Source organism: Geotrypetes seraphini, chromosome 12, assembly GCF_902459505.1.
Source record: "Geotrypetes seraphini chromosome 12, aGeoSer1.1, whole genome shotgun sequence".
In the NCBI taxonomy this organism is placed as follows: domain Eukaryota; kingdom Metazoa; phylum Chordata; class Amphibia; order Gymnophiona; family Dermophiidae; genus Geotrypetes; species Geotrypetes seraphini.
The window spans coordinates 73,592,839-73,610,916 of NC_047095.1; the positions used below are offsets into that span (position 1 = coordinate 73,592,839).

At 48.7% G+C, this 18,078-nt stretch overlaps 1 protein-coding gene across 8 annotated transcripts in view; it reads right to left on the reverse strand.

Annotated features, from left to right (window-relative positions):
- GPBP1L1 (GC-rich promoter binding protein 1 like 1) overlaps positions 1–18,078 on the reverse strand; it is a 200,037-nt gene that overhangs the window by 120,209 nt on the left and 61,750 nt on the right. For all 8 annotated transcript variants that reach the window (XM_033915400.1, XM_033915406.1, XM_033915407.1 and 5 more), the window contains exons 3-4: positions 14,556–14,675; positions 5,641–5,770 (exon numbers count right to left, since the gene is read on the reverse strand). In XM_033915400.1, the coding sequence (XP_033771291.1) occupies positions 5,641–5,770; positions 14,556–14,615 (190 nt within the window). In that variant the 5' untranslated portion in view covers positions 14,616–14,675. The remainder of the gene's footprint in view (positions 1–5,640; positions 5,771–14,555; positions 14,676–18,078) is intronic.

Genomic DNA, 18,078 nt, shown 5'->3' on the forward strand with positions numbered 1-18,078 from the left:
CCTTAGAATTGGAAATACACCATGAAGTAAATCTAGTCCATTTTTGGGAGTAGCATTGACGAGTAGCAGGCTTCCTGGAAGCCTCCAAGACATCCCTCACCGCCTGGGAAAACTGGTGAGGGGTTACGTTGAGAGGAACCAAGCTGTCAGGTGGAGAGATTGCAGGTTGGGATGAAGCAGTGAACTTTGATGTTGAGTAAGTAGTGAAGGAAACACTGGAAGAAGCACCGGCTCCCTGCTGCTGAGTTGAAGTAGAAAGGAGAACCAAGGTTGTCTGGGCCACCGAGGAGCAAACAGAATCATGGTGGCATGGTCTGATCTCAACTTGACCAGAGTCTTTTGTATGAGAGGAAATGGAGGAAACGCATACAGAAAGCGATTCCCCCAATCCAGCAGAAAAGCATCTGCCTCGAGGCGATGAGGAGTGTAGATCCTGGAGCAAAATTGAAGCAGCTTGAAATTGTGGGGAGCCGCAAAGAGGTCTATCTGAGGCGTCCCCCACCGAGCAAAGATCTGATGAAGGGGTGTGGAATGGAGCGTCCATTCGTGAGGCTGGAGTAGATGACTCAAGTTGTCCGCCAAGACATTGTCCTTCCCCTGAATGTAGACAGCTTTGAGGAAGGCGTTGTGGCGAACCGCCCAATCCCAGACTCTGAGAGCTTCCTGGCAGAGGGAGGCCTAGCCCGTGCCTCCCTGCTTGTTGACATAATACATGGCCACCTGATTGTCTGTGCGAATCAGGACCACCATGTCGTGAAGCAGATGTTGAAATGCCTGAAGAGCATTGAAGATGGCTCTGAGCTCCAGAAGATTGATTTGATGGAGTCGGTCCGCACTGGTCCAGAATCCCTGAGTGCGAAGCCCATCCAGATGCGCTCCCCAGGCATAGGTCGAGGAATCGGTTGTGAGGACCTTCTGGTGGGGAGGAGAGTGAAACAGCAAACCTCTGGATAGATTCGAAGAGGTCATCCACCAAAGTAGAGACTGCCGAAGAGCAGAAGTGACGATGATGTGTCGAGTCAACGGATCCGACACCTGAGTCCACTGAGATGCCAGAGTCCACTGAGGAATTCTGAGATGGAGTCTGGCTAACGGCGTCACATGAACTGTAGAGGCCATGTGGCCCAGGAGAACCATCATGTGTCTCGCTGAGATGGACTGGCGAGAAGATACAGACTGGCAGAGATGAAGAAGAGCATCCATGCGCTGAGGAGGAAGGAATGCTCTGAGACGTATGGTATCCAGGACCGCCCCGATGAAGGGGAGCGACTGAGTAGGCTGTAGATGAGATTTGGGAAAGTTGATTTCGAATCCCAAACTCTGCAGGAACAGAATCGTGGACAGGGTCGCCGAGATGACCCCCGAGGCTGAGGGAGCCTTGATGAGCCAGTCGTCGAGGTAGGGAAATACCTGAAGACCCTGGTTCCGGAGTGCAGCGGCCACCACTACCAGACACTTTGTGAAGACTCTGGGAGACGAAGACAGACCGAATGGAAGCACTCGATACTGCAGATGCAGATGTCCCACCCGAAATCTGAGGAATTTGCGAGAGGCCGGATGAATGGGAATGTGAGTGTAGGCCTCCTTGAGATCCAGAGAGCATAACCAGTCGTTCTGCTCGAGGAGGGGGTAGAGAGAAGCAAGGGTCAGCATGCGAAACCTCTCTTTGACTAGGAATTTGTTGAGGACCCTGAGGTCCAAAATGGGTCGCAGGTCGCCCGTCTTCTTCGGAACAAGGAAGTACCGGGAGTAAAACCCCTGATTGTGTTGGTCCACAGGGACCGGCTCGACGGCCCGGAGCCAGAGCAAAGCCTGGGCTTCCTGAAGAAGAAGGGCGGTCTGTGTCAAGTTGGAAGGATACTCTCTTGGAGGGTGGTCCGGAGGGACCCGATGGAATTGAAGAGAGTATCCCTCCCTGATGATAGTAAGGACCCAGAGGTCGGTGGTTACGGCCTCCCAGCGATGATAAAAATGATGGAGGCGCCCTCCGATGGGAAAAACAGGGTGAGGCAGAACGAGGCTGGTTATGCCCTCGAAGAGACAGTCAAAAAGGCTGAGGAGCCTTAGGGACAGCAGACGGCTGAGACTTTTGCTGAGCCTTCTGAGGAGGCTGCCGCTTCGCAGGTTGCCTCGCAGGAGGAGCTTGCCTCGGCTGATAACGCCGCTGATAGATCAATGGCGGTCGAGAGGGTCGAGACTGCTGAGGTTTAGGCTTCGGCCTAAGAATGGATTGGAAGGACTTTTCATGATCAGACAATTTCTTCGTGACTGTCTCGATGGATTCGTCAAAAAGATCCGCCCCAGCACATGGGACGTTTGCCAGGCGGTCCTGAAGATTCGGGTCCATGTCAATGGTCCGCAACCAGGCCAAATGGCGCATCGCCACAGAGCAGGCTGCTGTTCGGGCCGAGAGCTCGAAAGCATCATAGGCAGATTGCATCAACTGAAGACGAAGCTGGGACAGCGAAGCAACCACCTCCTCAAATTCAAACCGAGCCTGGGCCTCGATGTAGGGCGTGAATTTCCAAAGCACAGGCAGAAAAAATTCCATGTAGGTGGCAAAGTGGAAATTATAATTAAGGACTCGGGACGCCATCATAGAATTCTGATAGATGCGTCGTCCAAACTTATCCATGGTCCTGCCCTCGCGGCCCGGAGGCACCGAAGCATACACCTGGCCAGGATGAGACCGCTTGAGCGAGGATTCGACCAGGAGGGACTGATGAGAAAGCTGAGGTCCCTCGAAGCCCTTATGATGCACCATGCGGTACCGAGCATCCAATTTTCCAGGGACCGCAGGGATAGAGTAAGGAGACTCAAAGCACCTCATGAAGGTCTGGTCGAGGAGCTTGTGCAGAGGTAGGCGTAAGGACTCGGCCGGAGGACGAGGCAAGTGCATGGTATCGAGGTACTCCTTGGAGTATCGAGACCCAGCATCGAGGGTAATGTCCATGTCATCCGCCATCTGTTGGAGAAACGAGGAAAAAGACAGTTGATCCGCCGGCGCCGGTCTTCGAGAAGGACTAGAAGAAGTCGAGGCTTCAGGCTCCACAGAAGCCTGTGAGCAACAGGGCGAGTAAAACACCTCGGGGTCCTTGAACTCCGGGCCCGGAGGAGGAGACCCAGCCGAAGCAGAATACCCCATCCGAGGCAATTTCTTCTGAGGCGAGACGGTCGAGTGCCGAGAGGAATGCCTCGAAGAGTGTCTGGATCGATGCCCCTCTCAATGCCTGGAAGGAGATTGAGCCCTCCTGTGAGAATACTGGTCCACAGAAGCCTCCTAGAAGCAGATAGGACTCGAGGCCGTCGATCGGAGAGGCGGAAGAGTCGGTGCCTCCCCAGAAGCCGCCCAGGCTTGATAGGGGGTTCGGAAGAACTCGTCCTGCTTCCTGCTATGCCCAGGACTGGGAGGTCTCGAAGGTGGACGCCACTTTGTGTCATGGGGTGGGGTAATAGGTTCCAAGGGAGGCAAGTCGCTAAGGGAAGCTTTCCTCGAGGGAATAGGCTCCAAGGGAGGCATGGCACTACCCGAGGACCGCCTCGAAGAACCGGACACCGCCCGCCGCTCCTCCTCGCCGAGCAACGAGGTCGAGCGGCGCGGCGGAGGAGGAGGGGGCGGCCCGCCCCTCGGAACCGGAACTGGGAGGTCACCCTGGATCGAAGCAATCAGCTGGGGTCCCATGGTGTTCATGAGTTCCACAAACTGAGCCTCCAGAAGGGACCGCAACGAAGCCGATATGGAGGAATCCGCACCAAAAGGGTCTCCGCGCTCTTTCGGTGCCGCGTGCTTCTGCTTGCCAGCCTTCGGCACTTTAAGCACCACCGGTGGAACTGTAGGGGTCGATACCTGTTCCGAGGAGACGGAGGAAGGCACCGGCGCCGAGGCCGAAACCGGCGTGAACGAGGCTGGTTTAAGAAGGCCCGAAGCAGCCGGGGAGGCAGAGGGCTTCGCCGATGGAGTCGAAGCACCAGTCGATGTCGAAGCTGAAGGATCCAACGAAGCTTCCATCTTGAACATGGACTCCCACAGCAGACAGCGGCGCTTAAACGCTCGCGCCCTCAGAGTGGAGCAAGGCCGGCACGATTTCGGAAAGTGATCCGGACCCAGACACTGTAGGCAGTGTCGATGCGGGTCCGTGAGCGAAATCGCGCGCTGGCACTTGCTGCACTTTTTAAAACCGGTGATCGGCCGAGACATAGGCCGGAAAAGCTCCGCCGCAAGGTTGAACCCGGTGTCGGAAGAAAAAATTTTTTTTTTTTTTTTGAAAAAAGAAATCAAAGAAAGAAAGAAATGCACGGGAGAGCCAAAAGAACCCAACCCGCGGCAATACAGAAGGCAAAAAACAGATTCAATGGGCGCAAAATTGAAGTAAACTTCTCAGCTCCGCGGAAAAAAAAGAACTGAGGAGACACGCCCTGACCATCGGGCGGGAAGGCACTGGCGCATGCGGGCATCTCGAAACTTCTGAGTTTCTTCAAGCAAGACAAGCTTGTGAGACATCCGTATCGGGGCTCTGTCGGATGACATCACCCACTAGTGAGAATACCTGCCTGCTTGTCCTGGGATAATGCGGAGGCTGAAAAAGCACTTTTTTTTTAACAAGAGAATTTAATTGATCCTTAAATGTAAGTGAGGAATCAATGATAATACCCAATATTAACAAGGAAAACTCAATTTTCAGAGATTCTCCTGAATCTAAGATCACAGCAGAGGGAAGGGAATCTAATTTTGGGCCAAGCCATAAAAGCTTAGTCTTAGCGACATTTAATTTCATCTGGACCATCATCGCCCAGAACCTTAGTTTGTTAATACAATGATTAATATTGGGTATCAGATTAGCAAAGTCTGGATCAACCTGAAGTAATATAAAGATATTGTCGGCATACATTAATAAAGTTTCTCGAGTATTCAAATCATAATATTTCAGTGTACTCATGGATTTTAAATAGAACTGGAGACAATAGAGAGCCCTGGGGAACACCAAAAAGGGCTCTCCAGTGCCAATGTGTGTAGGAGAAGGCAAAGGGGGTGGGATGGGTGAAGAGACTATAAAATAAACCACCAGGATATTTGAAAAAAAAAACACCCAATTGGGCAGGAAAATTGAATCGAAAAATCAATTCAATAGGCTGAATTGAAATCGAATATATTTTTTCCTGAATCAGGCAGCACTACTTCACACATCTATCAGAATAAACTGGGCAATAGGCTCTACAGCCCACACAGTATTTCCCCTTCTGGGGAAGACTTCCTTTGGTCTGCCATATTCAGTTCCTAGAGTTCACAGGGATGAAAGGTAAACACAGCAGGTTTCACCCAATAGGAGAGAACCCCAGAGCCTAAAAAATTAGTGGAGAGAAACCTAGAGCCTAAAATATTAGCTCTCTGACTTGAATGGGACACTGTGACCACAAATAGCAACATGTACCAAAGCTTGGATATTTTAGAGACTCATCTCCTTATGTACATACACTTGCACACAAATTTATTTATTTAAGCACAAATGACTCTAGAGGGTTAGAACCCTGTGAGAAAAGCCAGCAATTGGATATCCCAAGTATGGTACAGAAACTGTTATTGCTTCATCAGTGAAACGGTGGTCTTTTAAAATTTTATTTAGCATAAATTAAACACCTTACCGCCTGTAGTTCTGAGGGGTCCATTGTTAAAAAAGCCATCGGAAGAGTTATGTCGCCTGCGGCTTAGCCCAAAGCGTCCCTCTCCTTGAAGAAGGTGCTCTCCATGTTTCTCAAAGGTGGCTGCAGGAGACTAGAAGAGACAATCATTTAGTAAGAAGGGAAGTGTAGCTTAGGAAAGTCACACATCAGTATCTCCATGAGCTATATTTGGCTAAAATGCATTTATTCAAAAGATTTATTGAAGATATGAGAAATAAAGTTTACAAATTCATGACAAAGCAGAAATGCAAACAATTTGGTGAAATTATAATTAAGATTTACTGTTCTGAAAACCAAGACTCTATATAAAAAGCTTAATGAAACATGGTTGCTGAAATGAAGTGTTACACAAAATAGTTACTGTATTTTTCATTCCATAAGACGCACCTGACCATAAGACGCACCCTAGATTTAGAGTAGGAAAACAAGAAAAAAAACATTCTGAACCAAATTGTGTACTAACATATACCAGGCTCTGCACCCAGCACCCCTCACTCCCTGCCAGGCTCTGCACCAAACCCCACTCTCCTTGCCAGGCTCTGCATCCTGTCCCCAATCCCCTATTAATTGTAATGCAATTTTGTCCTTTTATTTTTCATATACACACAGAACATAAGAACATAAGAAGTGCCACCGCTGGGTCAGACCACAGGTCCATCCTGCCCAGCAGTCCACTCCCGCGGCGGCCCAACAGGTCACGACCTGTCTGAATCACCCCTTGGTTTCAGTACCCTACGATCCCTTTGTCCCTCAGGAATCCATCCAATCCCTGTTTGAATCCCTGTACTGTATTCTGCCTGATCACTTCCTCCGGGAGCGCATTCCATGTGTTCACGACCCTTTGGGTGAAGAAAAACTTCCTTGCATTTGTCTTGAACCTATCCCCCTTCAGTTTCTCCGAGTGCCCCCTCGTACCTGTTGTCCCTCTCAGTCTGAAGAACCTGTCCCTATCCACCCTCTCTATGCCTCTCAGGATCTTGAAGGTCTCTATCATATCTCCCCTGAGCCTCCTTTTTTCCAGAGAGAAGAGACCCAGCTTATCCAGCCTCTCGGCGTATGGGCAGTTTTCCAGCCCTCTTACAAGCTTCGTTGCTCTCCTTTGGACTCTCTCAAGTACCGCCATGTCCTTCTTGAGGTGCGGCGACCAATACTGAACGCAGTATTCCAGGTGCGGAAGCACCATCGCCCGATATAGTGGCATGATGACTTCCCGCGTCCTGGTTGTGATACCCTTCTTTATGATGCCCAGCATCCTGTTGGCTTTTTTCGACGCTGCTGCGCACTGTGCGGATGGCTTCATTGATGCATCCACTAGCACACCCAAGTCTCTCTCAAGTCCGCTGTCTCCCAGCAGTGCCCCCCCCATTTTGTAGTTGAACAACGGGTTCTTGTTTCCTATATGCATGACCTTGCATTTCTCAACGTTAAAGCGCATTTGCCATTTGTTTGCCCAGTCTTCCAGCTTGTCCAGGTCCCTTTGCAGGTCCTCACATTCCTCCCTGGTCCTAACCCTGCCGCAGAGTTTGGTATCGTCCGCAAATTTTATAACCTCGCATTTTGCCTCCGTTTCCAGGTCGTTGATAAATATGTTGAAGAGCAGTGGCCCCAGCATCGATCCCTGCGGCACACCGCTCGTGACTCCCCGCCAGTCAGAATATTGGCCCTTCACTCCGACCCTCTGCAGTCTACCCGACAGCCAGTGCTTGATCCATCTGTGTACATCCCCGCCCACCCCGTGGTTCCACAGCTTCTTAAGCAGCCTTTCATGTGGCACCTTGTCAAAAGCCTTTTGAAAATCGAGGTAAATGATGTCTATGGGTTCCCCTTTGTCCACCTGACTGCTTATTCCTTCAAAGAAGTACAGTAGGTTCGTAAGGCATGACCTTCCCTTACAGAATCCGTGCTGGCTTGTTCGCAGTAAGTCATTTTTCTCGATGTGTTCGCAAATGTTGTCCTTGATCATCGCTTCCACCATCTTCCCTATAACTGAAGTCAGGCTCACCGGCCTGTAGTTCCCGGGGTCACCCCTCGATCCCTTCTTAAAGATAGGTGTGACATTTGCCAGTTTCCAGTCCTCCGGCACCTCTCCTGTTCTCAGGGATAGGTTGCAAACATGCTGGATTGTGCCAGCAGATATAAATTCTCAAAACTGATACATTTCGATCACTAAATTGAAAATAAAATAATTTTTCCTACCTTTGTTGTCTGGTGATTTAATTAATTTCTGGTTGGACTTCCTTCTGACTGTGCATCCAACATTTTTTTCACAATCCAGCCCCATTTCCTTTGGGTCCAGGTCTCTATCTCTTTTCCCTCTGCTTACCCTCCCCAGATCCATTGTCAGTTCTCCTTTGTACCTACCACCACCTTTGTTCCAGGTCTCCCTCTCTCTCCCTCCTCTGTTATGATCTTGCATCTCTCTATTCTTCCTCAGGGTCTCTCCCCCTCTGTCTTTTCTGTCTGCACCTCCCATAGTCCAGCATCTGCCTCCTGTCTTTCCTCTTTGCTCCAGGCCTCTCTCTCTCTTTTGCTTACAACCCCCATCCCATCCCCATGTCCAGCATTTGTCCTCCTTTCTTTCAGGTCTTTCTTTGCTTCTCTTTCTCCTTTCTTCCTCCCTCCCTGGTCCAGCATCTTTCCACCTCTCTGCAGTCTCTCTCTCTCTCTCTCTTCCCTCTATACACCCCCAAGACCAACTTCTGCCCCCCATCTCTTCAGCCTCCCCCTTTGTTTCTTCTGCTAACATTTTGTGTTTCCCCTCTCTATGCCCTCTAGTCCAGCATTTGACCTGTCTTCAAGTCTGTTTTCCCACCCCTCCTCAAGGTCCTTTTCTGTCTCTTTCTCTCTCCCGCTTCCCCTCTCCCCCCAGGTCCTTTTCTGTCTTTCTTTCCAAGTAGGAAGCAATCAAATCAAAGTTTTCTGGCTGCTGGACAAACTTTTCCTTGATCTTCTTCTCATGGTCTGTCCAAACATTCATGAATTGCCTGTCTTTATAAACCTTCATGGGATCTTCCATCAATCCATTCATATTAATAAACTTAACCCATCTCTGCTCAGCATTAAACATCATGGGAGGAATGACAGACAGCTGCCGCATCTGTTTTTCATGGTTCTCTTGTTCAGAAAGCTCATCAATGATTTCTGAGATCTCATGTTCACTTCTAGCAATATATGCAGATAGACCAGCCCCACATTTACCAACCCTTTGAAACTGTTCCTGCTGCTCCCTCTTTTGCGAATTTCAGGGAAATGTTTCTCATAGTATTCTCTAGTTTTGGTTTTCTTGGCCTTCTGGCAAGGATTCTCCTCACTTCTGTCCACTTTCTTCTCCCAGGCTTCCATCAGTTGATCATAACTTTGACAAATTTTCTGCTCCCTCTGTCTCTCTCCCCCCCTCCCGTGTCCAGATCCCTCATGATGCTTGGTGCACTCAGTGAAAGATCATCTTCTGCACTGTGACTGCTGCTGAGATAATTACAGCAGCCTGCTAAGCGAACATAGCAGGCTGACATTGGCCTCCGAAGCACATTGCCTTTGCCGTGGTCCCGCTCCTCCTACGACGTCAGGGGTAAGGGGTAGAAATCCAAGAGAACCGTATGTGTTGGGAGGTGAGAGGGACCTTGGGGTGATGATTGTGTCTGAGGTTCTAAAAATCTAAAGGCATCTAAACAGTGTGATAAGGCGGTGGCTGTAGCCAGAAGGATGCTAGGCTGTAGAGAAAGAGGAGTAACCAGTAGAAGGAAGGTGTTGATGCCCTTGTATAGGTCATTGGTGAGGCCACACTTGGAGTATTATATTCACTTTTGGAGGCTGTATCTGGCAAACATAAGAACATAAGAAGTTGCCCCCGCTGAGTCAGACCAGAGGTCCATCCTGCCCAGCGGTCCGCTCCCGCGGCGGCCCATCAGGCCTAGTGCCTGAACAGTGATCCCTGATTAATTTACCTCTAATCCCATCCCTATAATATATCTCTACTCTTATCTGTACCCCTCAATCCCTTTGTCTTCCAAGTACCTATCCAAAGCTTCTTTGAACCCCTGTAGCGTGCTCCTGTTTATCACATCCTCTGGTAGCGCGTTCCATGTATCCACCACCCACTGTGTGAAAAAGAACTTCCTAGCGTTTGTTCTAAACTTCTCCCCTTTCAATTTCTTTGAGTGCCCCCTTGTACTTGTTGATCCCCTTAATTTGAAAAATCTGTCCCTGTCTATTTTTTCTATGCCCTTCATGATCTTGAAGGTTTCTATCATGTCTCCTCTAAGTCTCCGCTTTTCCAGGGAGAAAAGCCCTAGCCTTTTCAGTCTGTCAGTATATGAGAGATCCTCCATACCCTTTATTAGCTTAGTTGCTCTTCTTTGAACTCTCTCAAGTACCTCCATGTCCTTCTTGAGGTACGGCAACCAGAATTTAACACAGTACTCCAGTTGCGGGCGCACCATAGCACGATACAGTGGCAGGATGACTTCCTTCTTTCTGGTCGTGATACCCTTCTTAATGATACCCAACATTTTGTTTGCTTTCCTTGAGGCTGTTGCACACTGTGCCGACGCCTTCAATGTTGTGTCTACCATCACTCCCAGGTCTCTTTCAAGGTCGCTCACCCCTAGCGCTGATCCCCCCATTTTGTAAGTGAACATCGGGTTTTTTTTTCCCTATATGTACGACTTTGCACTTCCCTATGTTGAAACTCATTTGCTATTTTTTGGCCCATTCTTCCAGTGTTGTCAGATCTTTTTGGAGATCTTCGCAGTCCTCCATGTTATTTACCTTGCGATATAGTTTGGTGTCATCCGCAAATTTAATAACCTCACATTTTGTTCCTGCCTCCTGGTCTTTAATGAATATGTTGAAAAGTATCGGTCCCAGCGCCAACCCCTGTGGAACTCCGCTCGTGACCCATTGCCAGTCTGAGTAATGGCCCTTTACTCCAACCCTCTGTTTCCTGTCCGCCAACCAGTGGCCAGAGGAAGGTGGCAAAAATGGTAAGAGATTTGAACAAAAAGAAGTATGAGAGGAGACTGGAAGACCTAAATATGTATACTCTGGACAGGGGAGATATGATACAGACGTTTAATCTAATCTAATCTAATCTAGTCTTCAGTTTATATACCGGGAGAAGCAGATGGAGGAGGCGTCCTCGACTTCGGAGTAGAAAGCCTCGAATAGCCTCGAGGTGTAGAGAGATGAGGCGTGTCTCGAGAAGAGGATCTGTGCCTCAATGGATGCCTCAACTGATGTGGAGAACTGTGCCTCGAACCAAGCAGGTCTCGCTGAGAAGAAAGTCGAGGAGTCTTTGCCCTATGCCTCGGGAAGGGCAATGTCTTATGCGAGAACGAGGGCTAGAGGCTGGAGATCGAGACACAAGAGATGGAACTCCTGGTGTCGAGGCATCTCGAGGCACTGACAAGGACTCGGCTCCTTGAATAGCGTGCTTATGCTCCAGACGAGACACTCGCAAAGAATTGACACCTTGCATAGAGAGTGTGGAATCCTCTCGAGGCACTCCCAAGGACTCAACTCCTTGTATAGAGTGAGGAGATTGAGGTCGAGACTCAGCCAAGGACTCGACGCCAGGTGTTACTGCTGTGTGCTCAGGCTGGACTGCAGGAAGCAGAGTCGAGGCAGGAGCATGTTTGGCACGGATATTGCCCAACTGACGATCCAAAATGGTCTGGATCAGAGCCTCCAAACGTGACTCCGAGACTGGAGGATCTGTTACTTTTGATGCAGCAACAGTCTCCAAGGAAGAACGACTCTTTGACTTGGAGCCATGCTTCTTAGGCAGCTTGATAACCACTGCTGGCACCTGACCTGAGGGAGGCAGCGAGGCAAGCATCTTGTCAGGAGAAGACTTAGCAGATTTGCTCGAGGATGTGCCAAACGAGGCAGGCTTGATCAAAGAAAAGGCCGAGATTGAGACAGAAGGCGGAACCTCCCTTAAGGTTGACCAAATGTGAGGTCGAGATTGAGACTGGGGCAAGGGGATCCATACCGCCAAAGTGTTTCTCCACCTGAACTCGATGCTTAAGGGCTCGCGGTTGAAGGGTAGCACAGCGAGTACACGACTCTGGATGATGGTCAGGTCCCAAATACTGAATACACCACCTATGTGGGTCAGTGAGGGAGATCGCTCGCTGGCAACAGTTACACTTCTTGAAGCCTGTGACCGGTCTGGACATAGACGGAAAGATGGCCTCAGCAAAATTGAATCCCGCCGGCGGAGGCCGCAAAGCAGGCCCCGCCATGACAAAAGAAATACAATGAGTCTTTTTTATTTATTTATTTTTTAAAAATGAAAATGCACAAAAAACACAGCGACCCTGAAAAATAACAAAACACGAGCTGTGGTGAGAGAAGGCACGAAGTTTAGAACTGAGTCTAGCGCAGAGCATCGAAAACAAGACTTCTCAGCTCCGCGGAAAACAGAGAACTGAGGAGACGCTCACACTTGCATGGGCGAGAAGGCACTCGCGCATGTGCGGTGCGGCAGTTGCGAACTTTCTAAGTTCTGCAAGCAAATCAGCTTGCAAAGCTGTCTGCATCCGGGCACCGTGGATGACGTCACCCATATGTTGAGAATAGGCTGCCTGTTTGTCCTGGGATAATAATCAGTAAGTTGACCAGCTACAATTGATTCTTAAGTCGACAAAACCGCAGGCTCCTAGGTGTTACTACAATCCTAGACAGTCGACATCTTTTAAATGGCACTACACTCTACCACTGTTGTCTTCCATAACTCTGGACTCTGGGTCAAAAGAGCCCTAGAAACCAAATTTCTCAGAAACCTCAGGTTCCTCCTCAGAGAAGACACTTCCTGCAGAGATGGAGAGCGAGTCTGCTGACGTTATCGTTTGGCATGCTTCGACTTATTCGATGCTGGAGATACCAACGAAGTATGGTGAGTTATGGGAGTGCTTCTTAGTCTGTTTACCAGATGGTGTTGGCGCCCATACCGAGGAAGCAGACGTCGAATGACGCGTAAATAGAAGGGTCAACATCATTGTGGCTTTATTCACATTGGACACAGTGGACATCGCTGATGGATCTTGAGATCCAAAATGTTTTTCCTGCTGTAGACATCGAGCCTTCAAAGAGCATTATTGTGGCTTTGAACAGTAAGGACAAGAGTCAGCTCGGTGCTCAGGACCAAGGCACTGAAGACACCAGTTGTGTGGATCAGTGGCTGATATAGCCCTGTTGCACTGAGAACACCTCTTGAAGGTGCTTGAAGGCTTAGACATCGAAGGAAAAACGGCCGATACAAGTTGAAAGAATTTTTCCTCCGAGAGTCAAGTAAATTAATGACCAAAAAGTCAATGCCTTTGGCTAGAAAACTGGCTTGAAAGGAGGACCAAAGGCCCGAAAAACGGGAAAGAAAAAATTTTGAGAAAAACTCCCAAACTGAGAAACAAACTACTACAAATGAAAATAAAAGAAATGAAGCACAAAAATACACCAAGGTGGCACACAAAAATAGAACGAGTGAAAGGCTCCAATGATACACTTCTTAGTGCCACAGAAAACTAAGAATTGATGGTCCTCCGAGCCTGTCAGGCAGGAAGGGCCTCATGCATGTGCAGTATGAGCGGTCTCGAGACTGCTAAAGAAGTTAAAGTGACAGTACACTTTATCACTGTCTGTACTGGGCTCAGTGGATGACATCACCCACATGTGAGAACATGATGCCTGCTTGTCCTGGAATAACAGAAGATACAAGCAGAGACCAGGCGCTAGTAGAAACACATCCATCCACCTGTTAGAGATAGAGTACCCAGTTGAATTCGGTCTTATTGCATGTACAGCCTCCTGGTCAACCAGCATGCTCTATCTCCACCTGCTGATAGATGTACACAACCCACTAGTCTCTGGATTCATCTGCTGCAGGCGCTAAGGAATGATAATTACTACATACACTAATGGTGCAAAACCTGTGTCCAATGCCAGAATTGCTGCCCTGTTCTACACATTACATAACGTAACAATCTGCTTAACATTCAGCAAAAGTTAACCACTCCATCTCCAACCTGTTGACGGCAACGGGCGACTTCAAAACTTTTCGAAAAGAAATCAAAACTCTACTTTTCAAAAAAATTTATCCAGATATCTTAATCCAACCCTTCCCCCTCCTCCTAGATAAATTCTCCCCCAAAACCTCCACTTAAATAATTTCTTCCTCCACAAAACACCAACCAAGTATTCAGATCCCTGAAATGTAACGTAATCTTATTTGTACTCTAACTGTAATCTATTTGTTATATCACACAGTAACATACAGTCAATTTAATATCCAATTTGCAAGTTCTTCCGGAATTAATCCAGCTACCTCTCCTCCCTTGTAACCAAAAAAAAAACCAAAAACAAAACTGTTGTAACTTCACTGGAAATGTCCAGTTAGCTCTTTTGTAATCCGCCTTGAACTGCAAAGTATAGGCGGAATAGAAGTCCGTAATGTAATGTAATATACCACAGGACCGTGAATCTCTATGCAATTTACAAAAGAGAAAGTTATTACAACTGAATAGAGTAACTTAGTTTCCTAAATATTTAGTGAACAGATATGTTTTCAAATGCCTCCTGAAATCTAGGTAAGTGCTATAAGTCATAATTAAGAGATTTAAGTCTTTGTCCCCTGATAAGACAAAAGACGGTGGTATTTTTTCAATTTACATCCTTTTACAGGTGGAAAAGTGAAATTAGCATTTGAACATCTAGTATGTTTACTAATGGCACACAAGAATAAATTCAGAAGGTAACTAGGAGCAAGTCCAAACAAGATTTTATAGCAAAAGCATCCAAACAAACTTAATCCAAGCCTCAACTGGTAAGCTGAATGTTGGCAAACTTAATTTGTTAAAGGATGTGATGGCAAATATTACCTTGGCACTCTGTGGCGTAGAAAAGTTAAGCCAAGCAGGAACAAAGTCATGCTGCGCCATTTAGGTCCAGTGTCTACTGTCAGCAAAGGGAGGCATCAAACCTCATGGCCAGGTCAGAACCTGTACACAGGGAAATGGAACAGCAGAGTCAGCTTCACAGCAACCTAAAATCCTAATCTTGAACAGGGAATGCAGGCTGGACAGTACCATAGAAACTCCTAGATGTGAGCTTCCAAGAAAATCTAACATTCTGTACTACTGTAAATAATTACACTAAAATATTTTATTTCCAGTAATCAAAATTAGGAGTAATGAGATGAAAAACTGTACTGGAATTTTCCAGTTAGCACAGTTACTTACCGTAACAGGTGTTATCCAGGGACAGCAGGCAGATATTCTTAACGCATGGGTGACGTCACCGACGGAGCCCCGGTACGGACACTTTTAACTAGAAAGTTCTAGTTGGCCGCACCGCACATGCGCGAGTGCCTTCCCGCCCGACGGAGGAGAGCGTGGTCCCCAGTTAAGATAAGCCAGCTAAGAAGCCAACCCGGGGAGGTGGGTGGGTCGTAAGAATATCTGCCTGCTGTCCCTGGATAACACCTGTTATGGTAAGTAACTGTGCTTTATCCCAGGACAAGCAGGCAGCATATTCTTAACGCATGGGTGACCTCCAAGCTAACAGAGAGGGAGGAGGGATGGTTGGCCATTAGGAAAATAAATTTTGTAACACAGATTGGCCGAAGTGTCCATCCCGTCTGGAGAAGGCATCCAGACAATAGTGAGTAGTGAACGTGTGAACTGAGGACCAAGTGGCAGCCTTGCAGATTTCCTCGATGGGCGTGGAACGGAGGAAAGCCACAGAAGCAGCCATAGCTCTGACCCTGTGGGCCGTGACAGCACCTTCCAGTGAGAGACCGGCCCGAGCATAACAGAACGCAATGCAGGCAGCAAGCCAGTTGGAAAGCGTCCGTTTAGAGACAGGGCGCCCCAGACGGTTAGGGTCAAAGGACAAAAAGAGCTGAGGTGAAGAGCAGTGAGCCCTGGTACGGTCAAGGTAGTATGCAAGGGCCCGCTTACAGTCTAGCGTGTGTAACGCCTGTTCCCCAGGATGAGCATGGGGTTTAGGGAAAAAGACAGGCAATACAATGGACTGGTTGAGGTGGAAGTCCGAGACCACCTTGGGAAGGAATTTAGGGTGGGTACGCAGAACCACCTTGTCATGGTGAAAAACAGTAAAAGGTGGGTCGGCAACCAGTGCGTGCAGTTCACTAACCCTCCTGGCAGAGGTGATGGCTATGAGGAAAAGCACCTTCCACGTCAGAAATTTGAGTGAAGTAGTGGCAAGAGGCTCAAAAGGAGGTTTCATGAGGGCGGATAAAACCACATTCAGGTCCCAGACGACTGGAGGAGGCTTCAGAGGCGGTTTGACATTGAAGAAGCCTCTCATGAACCGGGAAACCAGTGGATGAGCCGTGAGAGGTTTTCCGAGGATAGGCTCATGAAACGCAGTGATGACACTGAGGTGGACTCTGATTGAGGTAGACTTGAGGCCAGCGTCGAACAGAGAGAGCAAATAGCACAGTTACTTACCGTAACAGGTGTTATCCAGGGACAGCAGGCATATATTCTCACATGTGGGTGACGTCATCTACGGAGCCCCAGCGCGGACAGCTTTTCAAGCAAACTTGATTGAAGTTTCAAGTTTGCTACACTGCACCACGCATGTGCATGCCTTCTTGCCCACTAGAGGGTGCATCCCCACCTCGTGGTCCTCAGTTCCATAACCAGCAAGAAGCCATCCCCGGGGAGGAGGGCGGGTTGTGAGAATATATGCCTGCTGTCCCTGGATAACACCTGTTACGGTAAGTAACTGTGCTTTATCCCAGGACAAGCAGGCATGATATTCTCACATGTGGGTGATCTCCAAGCCAACCAAAAAAGGGCAGGTGGGAGGATGGCAATTTAGGAAAACAGGTTACGCAACACCGACTGGCCAAACCGGCCGTCGCTTCTGGACAAAGTGTCCAGACAGTAGTGGGAGGTGAACGTATGAACCGAAGACCAAGTGGCAGCTTTACAAATGTCCTCCACAGGAGTAGACCGGAGGAAAGCAACTGAAGCTGCCATAGCTCTGACCTTATGCCCCGTGACTCGACCATGGAGCGTAAGACCAGCCTGAGTATAGCAAAAAGAAATACAAGCAGCCAACCAGTTGGACAAGGTGCGCTTGGAAACAGGATGTCCCAACCGATTAGGATCAAAGGACAAAAACAATTGAGGAACCTTCCGATGAGACTTGGTACGTTGGAAATAAAAAGCCAATGCCCTCTTACAGTCAAGCGTGTGGAGCGCCGCCTCACCAGGATGTGAGTGGGGCTTCGGGAAGAACACCGGAAGAACAATGGACTGATTGAGGTGGAAATTGGACACAACCTTAGGCAAAAATTTAGGATGGGTGCGGAGGACCACCTTGTCATGATGAAACACAGTAAAAGGTGGATCCGCAACCAAAGCCTGCAGCTCACTAATCCGACGAGCAGACGTGAGCGCAAGTAAAAAGACTACCTTCCAAGTGAGAAACTTAAGAAGACATTTGTCGATAGGCTCAAAAGGAGGCTTCATCAGTTGAGATAAGACCACATTAAGATCCCAAACTACAGGAGGAGGTTTCAGAGGAGGATGAACATTCACGAGACCCCTCATTAAACGAGTTACCAGAGGATGAAGAGAAAGAGATCGACCCTCGAGATGCCGATGGAACGCCGCAATGGCACTGAGATGCACCCGAATGGAAGTCGTCTTCAGCCCAGACTGAGACAGATGCAACAAATAGTCCAGCACCGAAGATACTGGAACCGAACTCGGTTCCAGATGGTTCGAGGAGCACCAAGATGAAAATCTGGTCCACTTCTGGGAATAACAAAGCCTAGTCGAGACCTTGCGCAAGGCTTCCAAAATCTCCCTCACCGATTGAGAAACAGGAACCGACGTCAAGGGGAGAGGAACCAAGCGGTCAGATGTAAAGACTGAAGATTGGGATGTAACAGTGAACCCCGACTCTGAGACAGCAGAGAGGGAAAAACAGGTAGGAGCAGAGGTTCCCTTACACTGAGTTGGAGGAGCAGGGAGAACCAGTGCTGTCTGGGCCAACGAGGCGCAATGAGAATCATCGTGGCCCCGGTCGATTTGAGATGTACCAACGTTCTCAAGATCAGAGGGAAAGGAGGGAACGCATAAAGGAACCTCCCCCCCCAGTCGAGAAGGAAGGCATCGGCCTCGAGACGGTCCCGGGAGTACATCCGGGAACAATAGAGGGGCAGTTTGTGAGTCTCCGGGGAGGCAAACAGATCCACCTGAGGAGTCCCCCAGCGGTCGAAGACCTCGCGCAGAACCCGGGAGTTCAGCGACCACTCGTGCGGCTAGAGAAGACGACTGAGTTTGTCCGCCAGACAGTTCCTCTCTCCCTGAATGTAGACCGCACGCAGGAATATGTTCTGGGAGACTGCCCATTCCCAAAGGC